The sequence below is a fragment of the Anser anser genome (genome assembly GCF_964211835.1).
Source record: "Anser anser genome assembly, chromosome: 24".
In the NCBI taxonomy this organism is placed as follows: Eukaryota; Metazoa; Chordata; class Aves; order Anseriformes; family Anatidae; genus Anser; species Anser anser.
This window is the reverse complement of record NC_139745.1, coordinates 7,729,376-7,744,576: the sequence shown is the minus strand read 5'-3', so window position 1 is coordinate 7,744,576 and position 15,201 is coordinate 7,729,376. Positions and strand designations below refer to the sequence as shown.

The following is a 15,201-nucleotide window of genomic DNA, read 5'->3' as shown; positions in this document are numbered from 1 at the left end:
TTTCAAAGTTTCTGTAGGAGAATTTAATGTTTTTCAATTTGTTCTATTCCTTTGTTAAGGGGCATTACAGCTAGTAATAACGTAAAGAACAGTATGTATTCTGCCTTAAGTAAAAAGGGAAGGTCAAAAAATTGAGAGTATAATTAACTAAAAACTTCTCCTGTAGTTTAGCACACCACATTCATGTCATAGCTTACACATACAGGAACTTAGTCTTCAAAAACAATAGAAAATCTGCTCGGTAGTGAAAATATAATTTTATTTTTAACAATAGCTGCCAGCAGTATACTGGTATATCTGTAAAAGACGTTCAAGAGAGTGAAAGACATAAGCAAACTACAATAAATTGTATCAACTCTTCAAGTATTTCTGCAAACAATGCTTCAATTCTTGATATCTTGTCTTGGGAGTCTCTATATCCTATTCTGCTCCACTCTTCTCCCATCCTCACACCTCCTCCCTCCTCCCTCCAGAAACAAAATGTAATAGTGGCACAGGTTCTGAGGCAGATTAAATATTTTTCACTTGGGATAAAGCTTTCTTCTGAAGATATTAATTGGATGTGTTCAGATAGTATTCTGAGTGGCAAAGAGTAAAAAATAAGTTGACTGTACTTAGCCACTTTTTGTTCTACATTAAGATAGGCATCAGTGGGTTTGGCTCAGGCATCTTCAACTTATTCATGTCTGTATTCCTTTGATATGAAATGCTAATTTGCTACTTTAGCATAAAAACTTGATTATATCTTTCTTCTTATCATGGAACTGCACGCAACTCTCAATCAGTTTAGACATGCCCATTGCGGAAAAAACACCAATTTTATGGGAAAATTCAAGCGTACAAGCTACATGGCTGTGACTGTCAATGAGGGACGTTTACACAGACCAGCAGTGAACAGTAGATGGATAGGAAAGTTTTGGAGTGCATGAAAACTGTTTCAGAAGTTCGCATGCCTCTTGTTCAACAGGCAGCTGGGTACGCATAAGGAATCTCTTCAAGCAGTAAAGCTTTGTGAAGAAAAAAAAATCATGCACATACTATAATCTGTTCTCCCACACAAAACCAGGGTGAAGATGATGGATTTTCCCTTTATGTTCAGGAAACAGAAGTCACCTGTTTTAATGGAAAATTAAGAATATTTCAGCTTGAGAATAGAGCAAGTTATTCAGCATGCTAATACACGCAACCAACTTGCAAACTGGAATGCCTACTTGAAAGGGTAACTGCTGTTTTTAAATTGTAGAAGGGGCTAGAAGCATCATTTTAAATTTAAACAGGGGGTAGATTAATTGCTGTTTGATGAAATTAAAAATGCATTTAAAGATCAGATTGTAAACAAGTTGACAGAAGTCAAGAATTTACATAGTTATGAAAGGGCTTTTTTAATTAATGTGGGGCTGGTGATTGGGGCCAGATGAAAGTGCTCTACCCACACCAGACGCTAAGGCTTTTACACACCACCCTAGCTATACTGTGCTGCTCCGAAAAGATCACCTACAAAGGTGAAAGCAGCTCACCCTCCATTAGATTCCTGGACTCTGCTGAAGCCAGCAAGAGGCTGGCCAGCTTCTGCCACAACACAACAAAGCTGTGCAATAGGAAGCCAGAAAGTAACCAATTCCGTTCACGTTGGACAGTTAACAGCTATCATATGGTAATCGCCTTAGAAATTACTAACCTGGCCCTCATTTGAATTACACCTATAAGGGAAAGGCTCTAACACTCAACATTGCATTGTACTGAGATAAAAAACACATTACTTACAGCAAGAGCTTCAACTTTGTTTACAAGCTTTCAGACATAATCATTAAAATATTTAATGCTGAATATAATGTATTACAAGTGTTTGAAGATTGCCTAAAAAGTAAAGAGAGTATATTATCTACACAAGACAACATGTCTGGTGTTTCAACAAGTTAAGTATTTGTGTGCATTGATATGCAGGCAGCACACACGCTAGAAAACTGCATGAAAGCATTTTCATGTTCATATGCACAGAGTTGCCTGGTGTATTGAAGCGTGCACACGACGGCTAATTTGCTTTCATAAAGAGCAAGGCCTGATTACTACAACCTCAGACAGCTAAGGGCCATCATGATATAGGTTTTAAAGCAGGGTTAAAAATTTAACAAAACTATGCCCACAATTACATTGCTTCCTATACTGTTTTTAAAGGTTAACTACAGGATGGCAAGGAGCACCAAAATAATGAAGGCTTTTTTTTCCTTTTTTTTTTTTAAACTGTGTGTCATTAAAAATGTTTTTCTCTAACAAAAGAGGATGTCATTCCTTTTTCTAGATGCCACGTATCAAAGACTGAACCCCTACAAAGGATTATTATGGCTGAGAAACTTTATTCAGGATGAGAACGTGACGTTAGAATACAGTAATTATTAAAAGGCTACAATTAATTCTTCCTAACCAGGTCACCCTGCAGAACTTACTTTCTGTGCCTCAACACTCCTGTAGTAAGTTATAATAGGGTCTAAGTGTATCTATGGTTGTCTTAGAAAGACATGTAACAGGATTGCTAATTGCCTTTATATTGCAATTCTAGTTCTAGGAAGGCAAGACAAGGCACCACAAGCCATGTATACAAATACAGATCTTTTACTCTACTTTTTCTATGTCAAGCTAACATCATGGGTATATAAAGTAGCAAAAGCAGGATGCTTAGAAAAGTCAGGCTGGTTTTCATAAAACCAGTGCTTACCAAAAAAAATTAGTGTATAAAAGTGTTTATGTGAGCATTTTTATGTTATTGCAGAATGTTAAATATTCCAAGAACAACCTAACAGGAATAGCACTTTCCAGCTTCTAAAATCAGTTAAATATAAAAGTATCTTCACAAAAAAAATAGGTATATAAGTCTAGCTTTCTTTGGAGTTGTTTATGGTGGCCTTTTAAAAAATAACCTAGCAATTTATTTCATGCATCAAAATCTTTAATCTTAAACAAGAAAACTATTCACCTGGTTTAGAAATATTTGAAAATTGTTTTAAAAAAATGCAGTGCTATTCCTCAGTGTTGCTGTAAAAAGATTATGTATAGTAGTGCAATGATTACGATTATGCAAAGTTGCAATCCAGGTGCACAGACAAGCAATCAGGATAAATTCAATGTACAGACTTGTTTTCACGCACCATTTCTTTACAAGAGAAATTAATAAGTTTCCTTTCAAAAAAAAAAAAGGAATACTATAATTTAAGGCAAATGTTATCTTTAAAGGTCACTTTAGCTTTCTTCAGGAAAAAAATAGCTTAAGAAAATTCCCAGAAAGACTCCAACTTTAACGGCTATCAGTGTTCAGTTTTATATCACTAATCATTGCACTGCTATTCACCATATACAGTAGCTATCTATCAACTATGACACTAATGTTTACATGTTTTGTTTACGACAGCAAAGATTTTTAAGTAAATATCACCGGAAAGACCTATACAAAATAAAGGCTCTTAACTACCAAAAAGAAAGCCACTTGCAATTTTTAAGGTGAACAGATGGCAAGCATCCAATTCTTTTGGTTTCATGATGTTAAAGGGCATCCTGACAGTTATTTGCTGCAACTCAGAACTTGGGGCAAGTGTAAGCTGATGATTTTTTTTTTTCTTAATCTCAAACTCTTGAAGACATAACTAAATGCTAGCTCTGAACTGTGAGCTTCTTCTGGCAATAGTGCACAAGCCTAGATTCAAACTTCCTGATGTTTGAGGTCATTCAAATCCAAGTTTCACATTTGAGTCCACTCTCAACCATCACTGTGATTTCAAATCCAAGAGAAATGTGTGTGGTTTTGTTGTTTTGTTTTTTTTTAAAAAAAAGCCAAATATTCCGCAAATGGCTTTTCTGGGTAAGTTTCCTTCTATATGCAAAGAGGATAGATGAACAGGTACAGTTCAATGTGTTGTAGATATGACAACTGTGTATAAATCTTCTGGAAAAGCAATAAATTCCAAAATACATAAATATTCCTGGTACCATATAGCAAGACAGTATCCTAGACCAATTCATAGACAGGGACCAAATGATTGCAAGGAAAAGTAGCAGGGGCAAGGTAACTCTTCATATTAAAGAATCTAGAGTTGTCCCAGTGCAACATTAACATAACTGCGTTAATGATACTCAGACTTGCTATGAAAAGAGGTAAGGAAAAACAAGGCTATAATTAAGTCTGCAAACTTTAGGTAATTACTGTACCTGGTCTATCCACCATTAACTTTGAATAACTGCAAGTTCATGCAAAAAAATTGCTATCTTATATGAAAAGAGCAGTCTGTTAGAAGCATTGTTACAGAATATGTAAGAAGTCATCTCTTTTGCAAGTGTTTACTTAGTGAGTCTCTTGGCTACATCACTGTAAGCTATTTCAATTTCTTTGTCTCCAGGACAGGTATTGGTGAATTCATCCCTGCTATAAGCATTTGTCAGGTATCTCCAAATCCCTGTCATTTCCTTGGGAATCTCGAAGTTGCGATATTTTTTGGCCACCACCTAGAACAAAAGAAAATAATAAATGTATATATTTCAGCATAAACAACTTTTTCATCCCTCGTCACTCTCTTGCTGTGTTACCCTTCCAACATGCTCAGAGTCACTTCTCGATTCTGTAGAACCTGCCCCTCCGGGATATGCCTGGACCTGGCAGCATACTGCCTCATGTAGTCTTTAATTCTGTCCTCGCCAAAGTAAATACTTCCGTATCCAGGCAAAAGCTTAATCTGTGGCTCCATCTGCAGTACAAAACTGACAAAGATCACTGGAGTGAGTGAAAAGAAACCAACCCATGACTACATAGGCACATCTTCACTCCTGTAGTTATCCTGTGCTACTTCCTCCTTTCTAGACCTCTGACCTGCCTTTTTTTTTTTTCCTTTTACCTCCTGCATCGAGCTATTTACACTGTTACTGTTAGAGCAGTTTTCTCTACCTGTAAAAGAGGACATCACTTCAACATTACCTGGTCACACGAAGTTCAATTTCCTTCTTCTACCTCATTCATTTACGTATTCCAACTTCCTCCTGTGACCATATTGGTCAGTGCAGTAAAATGGGATTTAGCTTGTCCCACTGTATCATCTACTACCTGACTTGTCTACTGGTTCACACCTTCATAGAATTCAGCTGCTCTACCCCTAAAGCTTTTGTGAACAGTACCTTCATGTACTGTTAATATTGCAGTTAAATTTACATGGGAGCATGGTTGAAATGAGTTGGTCTCCAGAATGTCATAGACAATAAGCATTTTTTTCCTTAATTGGCATGTAACTACATACAAGTCATTTACCTTGACAATGTGTAGTTTGGGTAGCAGGTTGCAGTCTGCTAGTGTCATCTCATTGCCATCCAAAAACTTGCGAGTAGAAATTGTAATATCTTCCATGCTATTTTCATCTATTTCATCAGGAAGAGGAGAGTTCAGATACTCATCCAATTTCTGGAGGGTTTTCAAGAGACCACGTTCTAAGGCTGTTGAGGGAGGAATTGCTTTAAGAACAAAAAGCCAAACCACAGCAAGCAAATTTCAAAGCAAATCAACATTTAGGATATTGATACTCGTACCAGACCTGAAATACAAAATCCACATCACTGTGCTACCCAAAAGAGATTATACAATGAAGGATTTCTAATCCTTGCACAATTTTGGCGACAACACCTCTGCTGGAACTGCAATTGCAGTCACTTGTAACGCTAGTAGCAACGAAACAGAACTAGAATCTCTTAAATATCACATTGATACAGGTTATCTCAAAGTTAGTTTATATACAAGCTTGCACTAATTTGTAACACTGTAAGACTATTCACAAATGTTTATTTTTGGATTAAAAAGTGGCTCATGTCAGTTTCTTAAAACTCTTCCTAACTGGCTTAAATTCTAATTAGAATTAAGTTAAGCTACCTAATCTATTTAATGTCACATGCTCAGCTAAGAGGCACGACTAAGCATGCAGACTACCTAGGTTTTTGAAACACAGCAGCAGAGGGCAGCATAACCCATAAAAACAAAAAATATTTCTCATTAAGAATGTTTGGAGCTCTCTGACTGAAATACAGCAGAAAGGCATTCTGATTCCCTGAATGAAGTTTTCCCTCAAACTACATTGACCAGAAGAGACTTGTACTGAATGACTTAAAGTCCTAATTGAACATTCTTTATCTTTTATTAACCTCACACCTTCCATCTACTATGTTCTCTCCACACAGAAGTGTCTTAATTCTTTACAGAAACTGACATGAACTAAACTCAATTCATCAGTGTGAACAGGAGCACTCAGTCAGAGAAAGGTCAAATATCAAGCGTGCAGTAAGACCTCATCAGCTGGACTGTAACTCTGTCACTGAGGCATGGTACAAACTCTGCATGGAATTCGGTTCTGGATGTTAAAATCATTACTACTTAGTTCAAGACTTTTGAATGGCTGCTGCAGAGAGAAATTTCAATGTTAGGGACATGTACAACACATGCACACCCTACTAAAATATCCTGTTTATAAGAAGAGTAAGTGGACAGAATGGTTCTTTTTAAAAGAAGCTTCAAGAGACTTGAAGGGGTGCAAGAATGGAGTGATGTCCTTCTCTTCAACCAATCTCCTCTGCCATACATAGAAGGACATGCTTAGTATAAGAATCTAAGCAGAGACACAAGGCACGCAAAGAGCTTTAAAGTTCTTCATGTTTCCATCCTTTCCCCCAGTCTTACTGGGAAATAAACTATTTGATCTTGAAGAGTGAGACACTTCACATAGCTCTGAACAACACAGGAATATACAGTAATGCAAGTACGGCTATCAGCCCCCCAGTGACGTACCTTCATTAGCCTCTGGTCTAGAATTTTTTATAAATGCAGAAAATTTGGCAAATATATCCATTCCAGCCGTGTTTGATTCTGGATGCTTTGGAGAAAGTTTTAGGTACCTAAGAAGTAAAAAGAAGTAGATCTACAGCACATTCAGCAGAATGACGATCAACATATATTAACTAGCATGAAATTACATTTTTTTTAAAAAAAGATTCTATATCACATACATTTACCGATTTATCCATTTTCAGATTTATGTGGAGAACTTGCTTCTTATGTGTATTATCACACACTTCTATTTAAGTTCAAGATTTTTAAATCCAACTTATCAGAGGAAAACCAAAGCACGTTTCTGCCTTCTGGTTCAGACATTTGCTTTAAGCGCAGTGTTTGAAACAGACCATAGCAACAAGAACAAGCTCCTTTATTCTAGCATAGCTGTGTTGCCAACAGGGCAGATCAAACAGGTACAAAATGAAATATACTCTTGCCCATTTTCTGTTCGCAGGAGATTTTTTTTTTTTCCAAGTTAATATCAGTTGTCCCAGAAAACGCCAAACCTTTCAACAAAAAGTAGTCTTGCAAGCTTTAAAGACAGAACAGTTCATCCTGCTAAAGACGGTGTCTGCATTTTGCCAATGTCTCCCAGTTGAAGTAGAAGAAAGCAAACAGTTTAGAGAAACCTCAAACACATTTCCCATGTTTGTGCTGTTTTACTTAATTATCTCAAGAAGCATTCAGTATTTTCAACTACACTTTCCAGATAGTAAATACTCTATCTCCAGGTTTCATCATTATGCCCAATATGAAAGAATTTTTAGAAAAGTATTTCCAATTTGCTTTTAGCAATCATTTCTGTACAAACTGTTGATCTGCTTATAAAAAGCTGGAAAGAATAATGAAAACAATAGTATTAAGTACAAAGTTTCGCTGATATTCCTGGTGAGAACAAGAAAATGACAAGTTCTTAGAAGCTTAAATAACATCTTACTTCTAGAAGAATGACTTCCCATACAAGCCTCCAAAAGGAGGCGACATCTTAAAAATCAGTTTCTACTATGGTTCATTACTAAGTCAGGGCTAAGTTTTGTATAACAGGCTCATCTTAATTTACATTATTTGGACACATCATCAGAATGGCCTGCCATAGTCATCAAAAGGAAAAGTCATTTAGTCTGAAAAAATTCACGTAACAGGAAGGGTGACAGGACTAAGAAAGGACAATTTTAAAATAAGTAAACATCTTTTAATATAAAGGATGGAAGAGCTGGAGGGAGGAAAGGTATGACAAACAAGAATTCCAAGCTATTACCGAAGTCTAAGCTGCAGTTTACTGATGCTGAAGAACTTATTAACTAGTGCAGAAAATCCCTCTGAGAACACTCCATCTAATCTAAGGTGAGAAATCATCATTTTAAAACTTACTTTGGTGGAGCCAAAACTTCTTCCAGGAACTCTTCAATTTTATTCACATCTGTTTTCACCTCACCGTTATAAGTTATAAAGGGTGGATGAGTGCCTGGAGCCAAATTTTGAAGGTCTGCTGGTTTTCTAGGGTGAAATACAAATACAAAAGTAAGCTTGGGACACTCATTACCCTATCTTTCAAAGATATGATCTCAAAAGCAGTGTGTGAGGTTTTCCAGTTCTTGGCAGTTCAGAAAATATATCACCCGTTTTCTTTTAAAAAAGAAGTTTAAAACTTAATTAATATTTTGAATATTTTCTTTACCAATTAAAGTGCTTAAAAAACTACTGCTTTCTCCTACCTTCTGGTTACCTACTTTTCCTCAAGTCAATTGTATAATGTTGAATAGTGTGGCTGGAATTAGGTGATATGTACTATTACCACCCCCCAATACATACACGCTCCCTCCTTCCCAACGTATGCAGTACAGAGTTTATATAGAGTGTAATCTGCTATCAGTGATAATCCTCCCCCATTACACATGGCTTCTCTGGAAATAAGCAATGCAGAAAGAGCACTACGTATAAGCCATCTACTTGCACCCACTCGCCAACTCTAGACAAGGTGACGTGCTTAAGCATCATGTTTAAAAATGACACCTGCAGCTTCCTCCAGTGGAAAAAAAAATTACAAATAATATCGGCACACTTAGAGAAGGGGAGGAGAATCTATGACATTACCATAACAAGACCCAAGAGAAACACAGAATCACGCTTAAAATACTTAGACATTTCCATGCAAGACAGTTTTGGTGATACCTCTTGCTATTGGAAGACCAACTCCATCTCCTTTTATACCAATTCTTACCAAGCTAAGCCAGTCATATGCAAGTTGCTCTTCTCTCCTCTAGTGGGCCTTGATGTTGTAGTGACGAGTGACAGGCATTAATTTAGGGGTCTGTATGTCAGCTGCACATACACACCTAACTACTCATTCCCCCCTAAATGCCTAACTTACTCTTTAATGTAAAGCTCTCACATATGTCTTAGCAGCAGTTTTACATGCAAAGCTGGAGTCAATTCCGTAATGTGATGTGGATTCGTTAGAAGCTGTAGAATCCAAAACAGACTAAAAAACTGCACTTTTTCTCCCGGTAAGCCATTATGTTATTGGTTAGTCCCATGATAACTGCAGCAGTCTCAGTGTAGGCAGAAATAAAATTACAGTACCGCTTGGCACGACAGCAGCAGCACCTCCCTCCGATGAAGCTACTGACTACAGCTCAGAAGACTATCAGAAGAACAAATACTGAATGCTTGAAGAACCTTTTCACATTTTAAAGGGCAGCATGCAATTCCTAGCCCCTCAGACCACCCCTGTGTCCTAATATCTGACAGTGGAGGCACCAGGGTGCACCTACATTTCTGGCAAGTTAACCAGAGCACCCGCTAGAGGACGACTACCACCTCTTGGCAATGTGCTGGACAAGGAACAACAAACGATACCCAAACCCAGCAGAAAGTTTGCCAAGACAAAGTTACCCCTTCGTTACTATTTGAAGGAATCTAAGCTAGAGCATCACCCTTGACCTGAGTCTGTGCTTCGCACAGTGCGGCCGTGACTCCGGAGCTGGACCTGCTGTGTACTGGAAAGCCTCCTGACCACACAGGGCAGGGAAACCAGCCCCGCCACACAGCCACGGCCAGCCAGGTCGGCACGGGAAAGCATCTTCCAGGGGCAGCACTCGAACTGCCCACACACACAGGTACAAGTCTGTCCTGTGGAAACCTAGCTTCTAAGTTCTTACAAGAAGAAGATCCCCTGCCAGGACTTCGTGTCCTGCCCACTGCCGAACCTTCGAAGCAGGGGAAACAGCAATAGCATATAGTGCCAAACGGCACTTAGGACAGCTATGAGCACTTGGCTGAACATGTAAAACCTGATTGAGAAAATGGATTTTCATACTTAAGAAAATTAACTTCCCTGCTTTTAGCCAGGTGACAGAAGTCAGATGTTAATACAAGAATTTAACCATTTTCAATCAATTGTTAAGCTTCCAAGAAGTTACTTCTCACTATGAGTTGTCATTGCCCTCTTACTGTTAGGATTTAAAGTCTGTCACAGGCTAATGCTTCAACCTTAGCTTAACACTTCATTTAAATACAGCTTTGTAACCCACAACAATTATAGGAAGTCATTGTGGCTCACTTCCAATTTTGCATCTTACCTAGATAACATTCCTCAAAAGGAACGTAACTTTAAAAACTAACACAGGCAAGACCTCCAGATTTGCACTAATACTATCAAAGGAAAGATTTAATTTCAGAAGCAGACTAGTCTAATGAACTAAACAAAGAAGTTTTCCGGAGAATCAGAGTGCATCTCAAGGATACCAGAACATTTCATTGACCCCCCCCCCCGCCACTCCAGTCACACCATCTGCATCTTTCAAAGACAGCAGAGATTAACATACCACAGCCAAAGCCTAGACATTAATACTGGCTTTGACTTCCAGTTTGCTGCTCTTGCCAGTAGACATTAAACAAACCCTGGCTTACCACATACAAGCCACAGCTTCTCGAGCACCGTAAGTACACAGGAATATCCTTAAAAGGTTGTGAACACAACTTCCCTTAACAAAGAACAGCATTAAAAATATATAGTGAAGTTTATTTCAGATACGAAATTGAGCAGTTTAAAGCAATTCCAGGATAGTTAGTACCTGCCCTAAAGTTTGCTGAGGTATTTGGAGGTAGGACCACATACTTAAATATCTGCCTATCACTACCTTATTAAATGGGCAAACTCTTTAACATCAGAGCTCAGCTACAGAATAGCTATAAACATCTTGTGGCTTTCCAAAAGCCAGAATAACAATCAGTGTTTCAGTAATTTCTTGAGGATCAGGCAAAGACCATCCCCCAAATGTAATATGCTCTACTGTGATGTGTAAGTTAGACAAGTACTGAAACGAGTGCCTGAAGAGTTAACTTGGCAAAAAAAAAAGAAAAAAAAACAACACACAAGAAACCCATCTCCAGTTCCTAAGCAGTATTGTACACTGCTGAAGTTGCATTCACCTCTGGGCAGTCTTTAATATTTACTAATCTCTTTATTTAATCGTTGTCTGTCAACATAATTGTAAAACTACACAATCAAGATGTTTAAAATAGGATTTCAAAACTTCTGAATGCAACCCGGCCCTGAATGTTATGACAAGCCCAACAACGTCCTGTGACTGGTTTACATACTGTAACTGCTCTAGTCACCAGAACAAGTCAGATCTCTGAGCACTGAAACGCTGCTTCTGCGAAGGGAAAGAATAAAGTCTCTGTCTGGCTGAACAGAAGCAAGAAATGCATTATTTCTTTGAAAGAGCTGTGCTTCCCTCTTCATTTGCCTATGTGCATATTTTGTCCTAAAAGTAGAGCTGAGGACTGCAAAACTCTTGTTAGCACAGTGTGATGCTCAATGCAAGCATGGAAGGGAAAAATACATGCCATAAAATCAATCAAAACAGACTCATTTTTTCCTGTGTCCCGAAGTATTAACTTGTGAACTTTTGTATCCACCCCTGACCTTTTAAGCCTCGCAAACAGAGCTTGTCTAACTGCTGAACAGAAATTACACTGAGCCTGAAACACATGCTTTGCAAGTAAACCTGTTTTCTTGGCTAGTAAAATAAATGCAAATGATAAAACGTTACTACCCAGAATCTTGAACAAGTTTGTGTCTTTCCTATAACGGGGGGGGGGGGGGGGGGGGGGGGGGGGGCGGGGGGAGAAGAGAATAATTGGCTTGAACAATGAACTTGTGAAATCAGTTCCCTGTGAAATGTTAGAAGTACAAGGGCAAAAACTAGCACCTATAATCATTCTGGTAATGCTAACGGGGTAAAAATACCAGCATAAAACATTTCCACTTGAGCAGTTTGCTGAACTTCACGTTCTGCAAGCTACACTAGACTACAACTAGATATTAGACAATTCAGAACATTGTTTTGTTTGTTTTTCTTCTGAAACTTTATTCAAAGCCTACAAGGAATCAAGTTTGCATCATCAGCTATTCAAATCTGAATTAGCTTCAACGGTCCTTATTTTCCTTCACCAGTGTGCTAGGAAAAATAGAGTTCATTTGACCTATTCTTGTGCATTTTTTTTGAATTTTGAACTCATTTTGTGTTTTCCCCTTCCCAACATAAAAAAGAAAACCTGAAAGAAAGCTCTCTCTTGTGTAAGAAAGGACAATTTTAAACATCTGCAAGCAATTTTAATTCTAAACATTAGTTTTACATCCCATCATGCCCCCATCCAATCAACTCAAAGTTGCCAAACGAACCCAAATAAACCAATTCAACTGGGATCTTTGGCATTTTAATGATATTTCTCAAACTAGTTCAGCAGTACTAATGCTTCAAAGTATAAAACAGTTCTTTTAACCTTTTTCTAATTTTTCCCCAGATGACTGCAAAAGGTTAAGTAACACCATCATTAAAAGTAAAGCAGGTCCAAAACCTATAAACAACACACAAGCACAAGCTCTTCTCCTGAGGTTTCCACAAACCACATGCAGTGCTACACGGAAGATATGATATATTTGGTTTGTGTGTGCTGGCAGCAATATTTATGTTTGCAGTAATATCCCACATCAGCCAGAGAAAATCTTGAAGCTGCTACAAATGCAAACAATTTACAAAAGCTGCTTTTTACCCCTGTTTGAGGGGTCTGCCTCAGTCTTACTGCACATAGAAATATTTAACACTCGCTGCCACTTCAATGCTGGCAACTGAGAATTAGGTAACACTGGTATACTAAAAAGCAGTATTGTCAGTCAAAATGGAGGGGGACAGCAGAGGATGTGTTATTTCTTGAAGAAAAAGCAAAACAAGCCACCTCCTTCAAAAAAAGTCAAAAGTGGAGAGGTTAATCCTAGAAAAGTTTACAGATCTTACACTTGATTCATTGGAGAATGCTGTGTATTTCTATTGGCTTTATTTCTGAAAATAAGATTTGCAAGCACTAGCAGCCTCTACTCTCTCCAGAGAGTTCAGTGACTAACATTACATTAGTGCTTTGAAAGCATTACTTCACAGCAAAAACAAACACAAGGCCTCTGCTGAATTTAGCAGTACCGCTTCTAATAAAAGTACATCCAACCTTAGGAAATCGAGATTCCTGGATTCACGTCTCGTCCTTCTCATCCACTACTTCAAAAATAGTGAAGTTATAGTTTAAGTGACATGCAGCATTGTGACATTTATTCTTATGCATAATAAGCAATACTACCTTAAAATCTTTAGAGAGAGGAGGAGTCTGCACATTATTTGTGACAGTTATCCAACATTCATTGCAGATTTGATCCAAGATTTGTTCATCTAAAATACTCATCTGGCAGTCTCTACTTGTGGGGTCTCAACGTAAAGTTAGTAAGATTCAGTATTCAGTTATAAGAATCTTCATGTCAGTTTTTAGTTTTACAGAAGAGCATCGTTTATCAAATTCAATAGAATTCATCGGACCAATTATTTTTGATTACAACTGCTTATAACATTTACATTAAGGCTGTCGCTTAGGATTTGAGGACCTTTTTTTAAATTTTGGAAAATAAGACATGCGAGATTTAGAAGCTGCTAACAAATATTTGTTCTACCAACTGTACTGTTGCTTTTCAGATAAACCAAATATTTCTTACCTCTTCAGGTCAACCGTTGTGACACTAAACACCACTCCCTTCAGCCAAAGTATCATGAACAGCCTCTGAGAAAAGGGACAGTTTCCTATGCTTTCACCATCGCTGCCAGCCTGCAGAAGAGAACAGAGCATGACTATTAGAAGATAGAACTGTGCCATCTACACGTGCTCACAATTACTAAAAGATCTTTACTTAGAGACCGTAACAAAACACAAACTCTATTGCCTGTACTGTCTTCACACCACTAGCTCTTCTAAAGACGCAACAAGCTTACAGTCAAACCTAGCGTCATCTTGCAGGAACACTCCTTTCTTCTCAAAGTCCAGCCGATGCACCTGGCACAGATATCCTGATGGCACCTCCATATAATGCATAAAGATAAGCACCCTCAGAATATGTAAATGCATTTCCTATACCGGGAAAGTATGCCTGGACTTCCATGTCATTTTGTTTCCATGTTTTTTACACCTGGACCTTCCAGTGATGTTTTTTTTTGTAGCAGACATAACTAGGATTTCATTACAGTGAAATTTACAAAAGCCAAGCTTTTGACTTCAGTTCTCCAAAGTCAACATTGTTCTTTGGATTTATTCTTTATGCCTTCTTCTACAAGGCACAGACAATTAACTACAGTCATCTTCCAATTTACTGCTCCTCACACTGTGTAGTCCTGCTGAGACAACCGCAACCGGGAGCTACGAAACGTTATTGTACTGCAGGTGCTGTAAGGAAGGACGTAACTAAGTACATAGGGACTTTGCTGCCAAAACAGTAATATTCCAAAGACAGTTTTTATAGGCAATTTATCAACAAGCCTTTGTCCTACCACAACAAAGGTCTATTGCATAACAACAGTAGGCCACTCCAGGGCACCCAGCGATGGCATGCATCTCATGATTGCTCTGACAATGAAGTACGTACTGCTGAGTTGGAAGATTTTAGTATTAAAGTAGGCTAGAATTAGACACTGGAAACCTCAAATCCTGTTAAAAAAATTGAGCTTTTGAATAGAAAATCAACTCATTCTTAAGACTGCGTATCTCAGATTATCTTGACATGTACTTTATATTAAAAAATTATAGAATCTTGCTTCTTATTATTAGAATATTTCCAAGAATAATTTTAATCAATGAAATTCTCAAGACCAAGCTAATCCTTTCATTGTTACTATTACCTGTTCCCTAGACGGCTTTAAAACACATTGTAAAATATGCTGGCTGTACTCCTCTGAGAAAGCACACAGGACAATTATGTTTACTAAACACCGCATAGTCACAACTGGAAGGGCTGAGTACAAGGCCTGGGC

The 15,201-nt window shown here is 37.9% G+C and overlaps 1 protein-coding gene across 4 annotated transcripts in view; it reads right to left on the bottom strand.

Annotated features, from left to right (window-relative positions):
• Positions 1-238: 238 nt before the first annotated feature.
• CLIC4 (chloride intracellular channel 4) overlaps positions 239-15,201 on the bottom strand; it is a 29,534-nt gene continuing 14,571 nt past the window's right edge. For 3 of the 4 annotated variants that reach the window (XM_083810134.1, XM_083810137.1, XM_083810136.1), the window contains exons 2-6: positions 13,896-14,005; positions 8,222-8,347; positions 6,806-6,912; positions 5,285-5,466; positions 239-4,491 (exon numbers count right to left, since the gene is read on the bottom strand). In XM_083810134.1, the coding sequence (XP_083666260.1) occupies positions 4,327-4,491; positions 5,285-5,466; positions 6,806-6,912; positions 8,222-8,347; positions 13,896-14,005 (690 nt within the window). In that variant the 3' untranslated portion in view covers positions 239-4,326. Of the gene's footprint in view, positions 4,492-5,284; positions 5,467-6,805; positions 6,913-8,221; positions 8,348-13,895; positions 14,029-15,201 lie in introns of all 4 variants that reach the window. The other variant, XM_083810135.1, reaches the window with a different exon arrangement.